The 12063-nt window shown below is 43.5% G+C and overlaps 1 protein-coding gene across 4 annotated transcripts in view; it reads right to left on the bottom strand.

Moving 5' to 3' along the window:
* The window catches only part of ADAMTS2 (ADAM metallopeptidase with thrombospondin type 1 motif 2), a 331712-nt gene that overhangs the window by 126558 nt on the left and 193091 nt on the right, over positions 1-12063 (bottom strand). For all 4 annotated transcript variants that reach the window (XM_083428527.1, XM_083428526.1, XM_083428524.1 and 1 more), the window contains one exon: positions 11447-11600. In XM_083428527.1, the coding sequence (XP_083284653.1) occupies positions 11447-11594 (148 nt within the window). In that variant the 5' untranslated portion in view covers positions 11595-11600. The remainder of the gene's footprint in view (positions 1-11446; positions 11601-12063) is intronic.

The following is a 12063-nucleotide window of genomic DNA, read 5'->3' as shown; positions in this document are numbered from 1 at the left end:
TCATTAATCACCAGGGGTACGCACTGAAAGGGAAATATTGACTGGATTTGAGGAAATGTCGGTTTTCTAATGGAACAATTCCTTTTTAAAGGTAACTGGCAGAGTTTCTTTAAATTAGAATGGCCAGCAGCCAGCCCTCTGGCCAATTTATAAGTCATTTCAGGAATTCCAGAGAAATACACATTTTAAGGAAAACATATGCATTGGTTTCTTAAAAGTAATGTACATACTTTAGAAAAATCAATAGCATTTGTCAGGCTGAGAGACTTTGATGAAAGAGTTATTCGCCTCAAACATCTCTGAGATCTACAGAAAGTTGTCTCAATTTTTATAACTTTGCAGCAGCTTGTTTTCCTACCACATGAAAACATGGTGGCATATATTTAAACACCAGATTTGTAGATGATTGCTTAGTGTTGCTGTATATCAAGCTGTAATGAAATCCATTAATATAGTGGTCACATACATATCAACCGAAAGACAGTGTTGCACCACAAGACAGCGTTGTCCAAAGTTATATGAGGACTAATCCAATTTGAGTGACAGGCCCTCTCCTTCAATCACTTCAGTTATTTTTCAGGGGAGTGGCCATAGCGGAATGGTAAAGCACATGCTTTGCATGCAGAATGTCTCAGGTTAACCCCCTAGTGTTTCTAGTTTAAAAGGGACCAGCTAGCTGGAGCTATGAAAACCCTCTGACTGACACCTCAGAAACCCACTCCTAAACAGACCCAACAATACTGAGATAGAGGAACTGATGGTCTAACTTGCTGTAAACAGTGAGGTGGGATAGAGCCACCTTCCTAAAACTAGAATCACTGCAGCTTACCTGGACCGTGGTGTGGTTTGGTGGGACAAGGTGGTGCTGCATGGTGCTCCTGCTCTTACACCCACACAGGCCTGATCTTGCTGGTGCCCTGCCCCACACCAGCACCACCCAGCAATGCCAATAGCTACTGGCTGCAAGGCAATTTTGTATGTTCGTACCTGCCATGAAAGCCAGCCTTCTACTGGTAGAAATAACTGTTGAAATCACGTTCTTAAGAAGCAAGTCTCCCAAGTCCAAATGTTAACTGAGGGAACGCAGTTGTTCAGTGAGCTATGGAATTGGAGCTCTCAATGAATATGATGTTATCCAAAGCATGGTGGGTTTATCTTGATTCTTATACCAAATCAGAAGCTGGTTAGGATGAGAATGGGCAGAACCCACCTGGCAAATACCATTCAGCTTACATAAAGCATTTTGCTTTCCACTGAAATTCAGCACAGGTTTCCTGCAAGCAGAAACTTTTAAATTCACCTCGACATTTGATTTCTAAGAAGAAGAAAACCTTTACCTACAGTATTGAGAAACATGGTGGCAACCCTGATTAAGGTGTCATCACCCAATTCGAATTAAATTTATTTATTTAGACCATTTCTATCCCACCCTGAACCCAAAGATCTTAGGGCAGAAGACAACGTTTCAATGAAATACAATATTCAAACCAGACAAGTCTCACAAACAGTCTCAAAGTGTTGCTGTGGCTTTCAGGGCTACTGGAACTTTAATTAACAGCTTCCTTTTTGATTTCTTAAGTGACTAGTTGGTGGCTTCCTGTCCCTTCATCACCAGCTGTGACTACGTAATTTTTCTTCCTTAGTCAGTTCACGTTCCCTGCAGTCAGAGTGTGTGTTGCGCACATGCACTTAAATTACTGGTTTCTTTTTTGTAGCTAGAGCAAGGGCTCACTAATTATTTTTAATTTTATTAGCACAATTTTGCAGTTATAATCATAAACATAAAATAATCAATTGTTCTGGCTGTAAAGTGCCAAAAATAATTAAAGCTCTTCATGTCCTCACCAGCAACATATCACTGCAAATCCTCGTTACAAATAATTTTCCACTTTATGCTTCCATATATTGTCACACTGGATACTAATGTATCAATGTTGTGGAAGCACCATTAATAATGGTGCTTGTTGGAACAGGATACTCTAATTTCCCTGGTCCATTAATAAAGTAGTGTTGTGTGAGAAATGCTGGAAATTTTATATCCTTTAGCTTCTTACAATCATTAAGCCAAATACAGATTGCCCTGCCAAGATGCATTTCCTTTTCTCCTGAAACTCATAAAACATTTTGATTAAAGCTGAAATTATCTCCAGCCTGACACAATCTTGCGCCATCCTATTAGCATATGTTTTCTCCAAGCACATTCCATTTCTTTAAAAGGATAAATCTCTTTTAAAAATTGATGGGAAAGGTTCTCTTGATGTGCCTAGTGTTTTGAGGGAGTCCAAATTCTGTGCAACAGATGGAACAGTTTTGTGTACCGTGGAATGTAGATAGAATATGGGTCAGAGAATAACGCTCATAGAGATTGCTGCAAATAAGAGTAGCCTACACCACACTAATATTAGGCTACTATTCTTGAGAGACATTTTCCCAACTAAGGTGGCTGATGGCTGATGCCCTAACCTGAAGGTTGCTGGTCAACTGGCTTTTCTTCAGCAACACTGTCCTAGTTGAAATAAAATTAATGGGACAAATCATAAAAGCACAGTGATTAATACAACTGCACTATTAAGAATGGGATGCAAAAGACAGCACATACAAAAAATGAACAATATGGTTGTCATGGAAAAGGCATAGCTTTGCTCTTTATCACAGTAAAGAGCAAGATTCCTTAATATATCTTTGGAATTCATCACTACCAACAAAGTTCTGGTTCCCATGTGCCATGAGTTTAACTATTCATTTACCTGATAATTTCAAGGCACAGATACAGTTCAACTAATTTAGCAGGTACAACCACATCAGAATATATAGACCTCAAAATTCAGGAAATTTGGTGACTTTCACATCAAATCAAAACTTTATTAGCAAAGCCAACAGACCACAGCTGTACAAGAGGTAAAAGTGAAAATAGGGATAAAAGGAAGAAAAGAACAGGCAAAAGGAGGTCCGTCTGATGAACAAGTCTGTCACTCAGATGGTGGTCCTCAATTTCGCAGCTCTCTCAATGTACCTCGCGACCTTCTCTGTTATCTGACTATCCGTATCAGATAATAGAAAATACAGTGTAATGTCTGGTGAACGGCCGGGGTTGGAGAGAATGAGTGGAGTAATAATCTCATTCCTTAGGTCTTTGTAAAGGGGGCAAGAAAGAAGGACGTGGGACACTGTTTCCGTGTTACCATCTCCACATGGGCAGAGTCGTTTTTCAAATGGAGTCTTTTGGTAACGACCTTCGAGTACAGCAGAGGGAAGAACATCCCATCTAGCCAATGTAAAGGCACGTCTGTATTTTGGGATGGTTAGTTTAGACAAATATGAGGCTGGAGAGTCAAAATGAGAAGGGGGGAAGTAGGTATACCATGGGCACAGTTTCTTTAGGATAGTCAGGTTGTTTTGTCGTTCAATGTCTTTCAGGCGCTGGCCTATTAGACTCTTTGCTTTAATGAGGCCCATTGATAGTAGGGACTGTGGATGCAGACCGCATGTAAGGAGTTTTTGATGCACAGTTTTGAACCACTTGCTTTTGTAAGGGTCTTGCATTACTAGAGGCAGTAGACCAGGTGGATTCAGATTAAGACGAAGCCAAAAGTTGAATGTTCTCTGCCAGGTCCGAGTTTCCACAGATGGAAGGCAGGCCTCAAGTCGTAATGCTGCGTTTGGAACACAGGAGGGGACGCCGAATATCTGCCTTAGAAATTTAGACTGGACAGTTTCAAGACTGGAGCAGTGGTTCCCCGTCCAGATTTGCGCCCCGTACAGTAACTGCGCCAGAGGTTTTGCTTGAAAAACTTCAAGGGCTGCTGGGATGTATCTGCCCCCCTTCGTGTAGAAGAAGCGGGACAGCATCTTGGTACTTTGAGCTGCTTTTTCTTTGGCACATTTTTGATGGACATCCCAGGACCCGGTCGACTGGAAAACGATACCCAGATATTTGAAGGCTTTGACTTGTTGAATTGTCTGGTTATCCATCCTCCAGCTGTACTGTCTGTGTTTCCTTGCAAAAACCATAATTTTGGTTTTCTGATAGTTTATTGCAAGTTGCTCTCTCCTACAGTATGCTGAGAATTCACCTATGAGCCTATTTAAGCCTATTCTTGTTCGAGATAGGAGTATCGCATCGTCAGCGTACAAAAGCACTGATATTGCTTTGTCAGCCAGTTTGGGGGCGTGGAAGTCCGGAGATGACAAACAGTTAACCATATCATTGATGTAGATGTTGAATAGAACTGGGGCCAGGATGCAACCTTGCTTGACCCCCTTACTGACAGGAACTGGTCCTATAAGATGGCCATTTAACGAGGTTCTTACATGCAGCACCGTGTCTTTATATAAGCAGCTGATCAGAAATAATAGTCTTTTGTCTATACTTGATGTGCTCAATTTATCCCAGAGTCTTACACGTGGAATTGAATCGAAAGCAGCCTTTAGATCGATAAAGGCTGCATATAACACCCCACGGGATTTTTTGGCATATTTGTCAATTAAATAGGCTAGGGTGAAGCAATGGTCTATGGTGGATCTGCCTTGCCTGAAACCCGCTTGCTCTTCCGCTAGAATAGCTTCAGTTTCCAGCCAGCTAGTTAGCTTGGTATAAAGATGTTTGGCATATAGTTTGCTGGGTATAGGCAGAAGGCTGATTGGTCTATAACTCGCCGGGTCTGTCATGGGTCCTTTTTTATAGATTGGGATAATTATTGCCTCAGTCCAACCATCTGGGAGTAAACCCGTTGAGTCGATCCAAGAAAATAAAGACGCCAGCAGGGGGGCCCACCAGCCAATGTTGGACTTCAGAAGTTCGGCAGGGATATAATCATTCCCTGGGGCCTTGTTGTTCTTTAATTGTGCGATTAAATTCTCAACTTCCTTCGCAGTTACTGGTGGCCAATGGGGTAGGTCCTCCAATTGAATGCATAGTTTGTAATGTTGGGCTTCCTGGTCATAGAACAAAGATTGAAAATGGCGCAACCACTCCATTGGTTCCACTGTACAGATGGGATTAGTACGCTCCTGGTCCAGTAGACCAGATATGGTTCGCCAAAAGCAAGTAGTATCTTTCTCGTGCGATGCCTTAACCAAACTGTGCCATGCGGCTCTTTCAGCTTCCAGTTTCTTTCTCCTTAGTAATTGTTTGTAAGACCGTCTCAGATAAATATAAGCATTAAGTAGGAGGGCAGTCCCTGATTTCCTGTATCTCCGGTAGGCTGTTCTCGTTTGTCTCCTTGTTTGCCTGCACTCCAGGTCAAACCAGCTAGCTCCGTCCTTTGCCCTCTTTGTAGCGGAGCTATGTATCACTGTTGTTAAATGGGGTTTCAATCTTTCCAAAAGTAATTTAAAGCGTTCCATAATCACAGCTACTGAATTGCCTGATACAATAGCGGAGCGAATAAGCTTTAACTCCACTGACTGAAGAAGGAGGGTTAGATTTTCATTCAGTATTGGGGACCATTTGAGTCTTTTGGGGGCAGGTATATCCAAATTTACAGAAGGTATATATTGTGGCTCGGCAATAGAATAGTCAAAAGGCCGACCTGCAAGCTCTAAAATTAGAGGTAGGTGATCACTCAGAGTATTGTGGCCCACTTGGAACTTCCTTACAAAGCTGTGAGCAAATCTTGAGATTAGGATATAATCTATAACGCTTCCCCCAGCCTTGGAGAAATGGGTATATTCCCCGGGGCGGTCCCCCTCTATATTGCCGTTTAGTATCAGCAGTTCCCTCCGTCTGGCAGCCTGCACTAAGCAGAGACCTGGGAAATTACTTCTACTATCTTTGGACAGTCGTGTCGCGCCAATATCCGTCTGTTCTTCAGGGTCCATAAATTGGTTGAAATGAGTGTATAGGCTGTTGTCATCTGTTCCTATACGAGCGTTAAAGTCTCCACACACAATAGTCAGGGCAGACGGGTAAGTAGATTCGAGAGGCTCTAAAAACGCCTCTAGCTCAGCCCATGTAGCCTTGACAACGGGGTTTTTTTGACCTGGGGGAATATAGACATTAACCAGCAAGAGAGTAGTTCTCTTGAAGCTAAGTAGAGCGGCTGTTGCTAAAGAATTGCAGCTGGGTAGGGCTGTTAAAGAATGCGCCAGCTCCGTGGAAATGAAGCAAGCTAGGCCACCACTAGATCTGCCGCCCCTTAGAGATGGAGAGGCAGGCAGGTAGTGGCAGTTATACCCATTAAGAAGTATAGGGTCATTCTGCCATGTCTCCTGAAAGAAGATGATGTCAAATTGCTTAAGGTAACACAAAAATTGTTGATTATTTTTCTTGGCGTGCCAACCCGCGATATTCCAAGACAGCACTTTTAGGCCCCGGGCCCTTCGGGGAGCTGGATCTATGTTACCACCATGTCCAGCAATTCTTTGGTGTCTAAAAAAACACACCCGTTGGCTCTTTTCGAGGCTGACTGCTTGGAGAGAGTGTAGTGATCCTCTTTTCTTGGTGATTTGGGGCTAGATTTTGGAGTTGGGGGGGAAGCTAATTCATTCGGAGACAATTTAAGATAGCTGTGCCAGGAGCTTTGAGGTTTCACACCTTGATTTGGTCTTACTTTATTGTACATCACAGGGGGCTCAGATTGTAATTCCACGTCTACACATTTAAAGGTGCCTCCCACTGTCTTCTTATCCACCAGACATTTGGGAGATATGGGCTGCACATAAGGGTCCTTCATTGTCTCACCTTGATCATCCTTTTTTTCTAGTCTGCTTCGAAGTAAATCCAGTCTTTTCAGGATCTCAGTTTGAGCTGGAGAATGCAATGACCAGAATCGCTTTATCAGCGAGAGTTCTTCCTCCCAAGCGGAGTCCTCACTATCCCACGTGAGAGGCCCGACGCCAGTTGGATGTGAGGCTTCCTTTTTTTCATTTGGTGCTGTTTGGTGGGGATGATCCTGCTGGAACTTATGCTTTCTATTTCGATGGTTTTGGTGGTTGGTTTTTTCCCTATTGTGAACTTCCATTCCTATGCTCTTGGGCCCCATCAGAGAGGTTGCAGGTGCTCTATTTTCAAATATTCTTAATAGGACTATTCTTTCTTTTTTGAATAGGTTTTTAGCTCTAAAAATGAAACTAGCCAGATTATGATCTAAAAAAGTAATCAATGCTCGTACCGAGCAATCATCTTGATGTAGATACTCTATAGCGGCTATATCAGTTGCTTTTACTACCCCCGGTAAAATGCCACTTATAATGGACAAAAAGTGGTCTATACGGTCCAACCCTGCATAAAATCTAGGCGGTTTAGGGTAATTAGCAAAGACAAGCTTTTGTGGGATTAGGACTAAACTCCATTCTCTTTTGGGACACAACATCTGTCGAACTTGGGAAGAGTGGTTCCCCTCAATAGTTTGGGTCGCCTGCTCACCTCTGTCTACAGATTCTGTGCTGGCCATAAGAGGACTCTGGGGCGGTATAACTGCAGATGGATTAGTTCCTTTGTCCCAGCTCGGTGTTGATTCTTCAAAACTTGATTTAGATTCTTTTATGGGTGTATCTACTTTACGTGTCTCTTTGATGGCACTCGAGTTGGATTTGTTTGTTCCACTTGTAGAAAGGGATGGAAGAAGGTTAAAGAGCTTCTGCCAATATTTTTTACAGGTACGGTGAGTTGTCTTGAGCCGCCTTAGATTTCTCATGTTTTTGCTTTTCTTCATCTTAGGCTCAGCTTTTTTTCTCCGGGGTTTGCTGGGGAGTGGTGGGTCCGGGCTGGCTAGGGGATTTGTATTCTGGTCTGAAGCGCTCACATGTTGTTTGAAATTATCCACTAGGGTCAGGAGCAGCCCGTTTGTTATCGCTAAGAATTTTTTAACGTTAAGGAGATCCTTAGAAATCTGGTATATCTGCTCCTGAAGATAATCACCCCACATTTCTGTTCCGCAGTCATTGGCTTTCAACCAATGGGTTGAAAGATTACCTCCAAGTTCCAGCGGTGACAAATGAGGATTGACATCAGGTGTGTTGGCTGTGTTAGCCTTTGTAGCGTTCTCTGCTATGGCAAGTTCTTGGGCCAGATTTGTTGGATGGTTTGTCCTCTTGTTGTTTGTTTGCAAGTCCTTTAGCTGTGTTGACCAATCCAACACTGTGAGTGGCAAAGGCATAGCTACATCTAGGATACTCTCATTCTGAGTTCTCTTGCTCGAGTCTTTTTGAGGAAAGTAGCTGGTAATTTTACTTTGTCTCCTTCGTCGCTCCAACGGGCTCTGTGGTGACCCAGGCAAAATTCCTTGGTCCTTGTATTTTTTCCTGGTGAGGACCATAGTGGGTATAGTGGGTATATGGGTATATATGGGTGTATGGTAGGGGGTGCTTGCTTAACGGCGGCTTATCTTTTGTTCTAAGCTGGAGTAAACAGTAGCAGAAGTGCCGATTTGTGGAAATTGCCTCCTAAACCTCTCCAACCTCTCCAACTTGTTAGTTTCTCCGGCAATTTACATCGGGGCTTGTGAAGTATCAGTCATTTAAAGTGTTAGAAAATATTACTGGTCTTAAGCTTTCATACTGTGCCTTGTTTAGTTTAAAATTCAGCTAGGTCTTTCTCCCTCATTGGTGACTTTCATTTCACTGCTGGAGTCTGAGCTGGTGGTGAATGACATGGCAGATGAAAATGTCAACCCTGTGTGATACACAGCCCCTTAAATTTGGTCAACAGTAGGTTTCTAAATGGGCGTTAATTTCAAGTATCTTCAAAACAGGGTAGCTACACCCTCTGTCATGTATTTCACTCCTTTTCAGAGCCATGGCTGCCAAGGGGTATTAATCTTGAGTGAGCATACGGCAGCCATATCTGAATGAAATTTGTTGATTTGGGTAACTACTATTTGCTAAGGAAAATTTATTTTAGCATCTAAGATTTTAAAAAAGTAGTGCCATAAGGTGTGAACCATATTCAAGCTCTTTTGTTTCAAGGGGAAATATGTGCCAATTAAATATTTTTCCAACGCTGAAGTAATCTGTGTAAACACATTATTAATGCAGCAATCTATATCAGAGGAATTTCAGCAACTTAAGATATGCGCCGGTTACATGGGCAGCCCAGGCATATGGCCCCGCAGAGTGGTGTGCTCTTTGCACAGATTCAAATTAGTCAGTGTACTGCTCTTACCAGCAGTTACTCAGCACCACAATAGCAGTGCTTCAGTTTATTGATTCACCAGGGGCTGGGGGCTGAAGTAGCATGGGAGAGAAGATGCACAGACCCGTTCCTTCTAACATGCAGAGAAACCCCCATTAAATGTTTATTCCCCCCCATGCAACAGATTGATCTGTTGAAACTCCCCTTTCTGCAGTGGCTCCTCGTCTTGCTTGGGGGAATAAACCACACAAATATAGGTTTTGTGCAACTTGATGCTTGTGTGTCTGCAAGATACAGGTGAGGGGCTCATGCCACTCCTTCACTGCACTACAAGATTTTGCCGCTGGCTGAATATATTAACTGGGTCCAGGGGGAAGAAAACGGCAAGTGCCAATAAGGGCAACTGCTCCCAAAGCACCCAAAACAAATCACAGAATCACACTTCTGAAAACTCTCCTAACAACTGCAAAGAAAAAAGCACCCAATTTCTATTTAGCAGCACTGGAACTGCATGGCTGGCAATGCTTAACCCAGTACCCCATTGCCCCACTCATCCCCCCACTTACAGATTGTGGCCAGTAAACCTACCGTGATCAAGAGGAGGAGGAAGAGCTCTAACAGTTCAGATGGGAAGGACAAGTTCAAACAAACAGTGCAATTCTCCCATCTCAGCTCTAACACCTTCCACAGCCTATGATTCCTGAATAATGCACAACTGTACAATGTCATCAACTCTACTGGCACTGCTTGGTGATAGGCTTCCCACTGTCCTGGTGCTGTGTGCCCCTTCATCTTTGTTCTCCATAATCGCTTCACCTTCTTTCCCTATATGGCTAATTGGGGAGCAACAGTTGCTCATTGGGACTATGCACACAGCACCATGGTGGCTTTTTCATTTAGTGATCTTCTCCTGTGCAACAGGTGATTCTGATCCTAGAATAACAGAATGGATCCTGGCCCAACATGTTCCACTCGCTTTTCCTGGTAGAACATAGGAAGCTGCTTCATAGTTTATTCATCTAAGGGCCATAGGTTTGAGACCCACAATGGGCAAAATATTTCTTAATTGAAAGGGGCTGGACTAGATGACCAACTCAACTCCAACTCAATTCCAACTCAACAATTCTAGATTCTATTATCATCCTAGTTCAATATTATCTAGTCTCACAGGTGGCAGCAAAAGGAAGTCTTTCCTCCTGCTCGCTGATCCTTTCAAGTGCAGACACTAGGGATTGAACATGGGACCTTACGCATGAAAAACATGTGCTCTACCAATGAGCTATAGCACCTTTTCAAGATACTATACCACTCTGGCCTCTCACTGCCTGCTGCTCGACACCTTGCCAGTCTGACCCTGAAGCAAGATGACATGCAAGATGACACCAGCAGCAAGATGACATGCAAGGGAGAAAGTCGTTAATCAGATAGATAGATAGATAGATAGATAGACAGACAGATAGATAGAGGTAAAGGTAAAGGACTCCTAGACGATTAAGTCCAGTCAAAGGCGACTATGGGGTTACGGTACTCATCTCACTTTCAAGCCAAGGGAGCCAGCGTTTGTCCAGTTTTCCAAGTCATGTGGCCAGCACGACTAAACCGCTACTGGCGCACGGAAGACTATGATGAGTGCCAGAGCACACAGAAACGCCGTTTACCTTTCCACCGCAGCGGTACCTATTTATCTACTTGCACTGGCATACTTTCAAACTGCTAGGTTGGCAGAAGCTGGGACCGAGCAACGGGAGCTCACCCTGTCACGGGGATTCAAACTGCTGACTTTCTGATCAGCAAGCCCAAGAGGCTCAGTTGTTTAGACCACAGTGCCACCCGCGTCCACACACACACACCACTTGACAGTGCAATGTATGAACAGCATCTACTGAAGAAGGTTGTGCTGGAGGTGATACTAAACACTCAATCAGTGGTGATTCTTACCCATATATAAGCATCACAGCATCGCTGACTGCTACATGAGCATGTGCTAACAGGCACAGGCCTCAGCACCCCTACCCTGCAGTATGCCATGCCAGTTTATATATAGTGGAGCTGCATTTTTCCTTCCCAACTGTGAAGGGCCCCATTGCTCAACTGTTTCATGACTGGCCTATGCTGCCTATTTCCAACATCGAAAGAATCAAAAGTCTGTTCAGGAAGATGCTGATTGCTACCATGCTAATTTAACTTTGACTAATAGCCCCCAAGCCCCAGTTCCTGCAAATCTTCCAAGCAGTAAAAAGCTGAAACATAGAATGGAGACAGAAGGAATTTCTCCCATCAAAGACACAAGCAGATTAACAATTGTACTGGCCATTGGACGCATGCTTTTAGCTGAGCTTTAAACATCACTTGTCATTAACATCTCAGCCTTACCTCTATGCTGGATACCTGGTTGCTCGCTAGGAAGCGCTTTCTTGGCCGCTGCCCTGCGATACACCACGTGGGTCCTCCCTTCCTCCTCCTCCTGCTTCCCCTTCTGCAGAGGTTCAATGAAGAACTCGTCCTTGTCTGTGCGAATCATGCCAGCCTGAAGTGACAGGGTAAAGATGGAACATTTCAGATTACTGCCCATGCAGCAGCGGACATTTCGAATAAGACTTCACAATATGCTTAAGCACACTTTAGCACTCCCCAGAGAGCAGTTAGGATGCAGAGAGTAAGCAAGGTGAATTCTTTATTAGATACAACATCAGTGTCTCAGCTCGACAAGGAAGGACAACGGTGACACATCTGACTGAAGGGATTTCTCCTGGAATCTAATTAACAAGGACTGGGATCCAAATATGCGGGAGGAGAGAGATTCGTGATCAGAACACCCCTCCAATGGAAGGATGCTACCAAATGGAGATGCTGGTAGATGCTCTGCTACTAAGTTACAGCCTTGACACCTTTCAAAATACTTCTTTATTTTAAAAAAAACAAACCTGAAAATTCAAACAAATATAAGAACAGGGTAGGGTGACTTTCTGGGGATGTTCCTGGTAAACATT

Source organism: Podarcis tiliguerta (assembly GCF_965153285.1).
Source record: "Podarcis tiliguerta genome assembly, chromosome: 2".
Lineage (NCBI taxonomy): Eukaryota > Metazoa > Chordata > Lepidosauria > Squamata > Lacertidae > Podarcis > Podarcis tiliguerta.
This window is presented reverse-complemented; position numbering and strand designations above follow the sequence as displayed.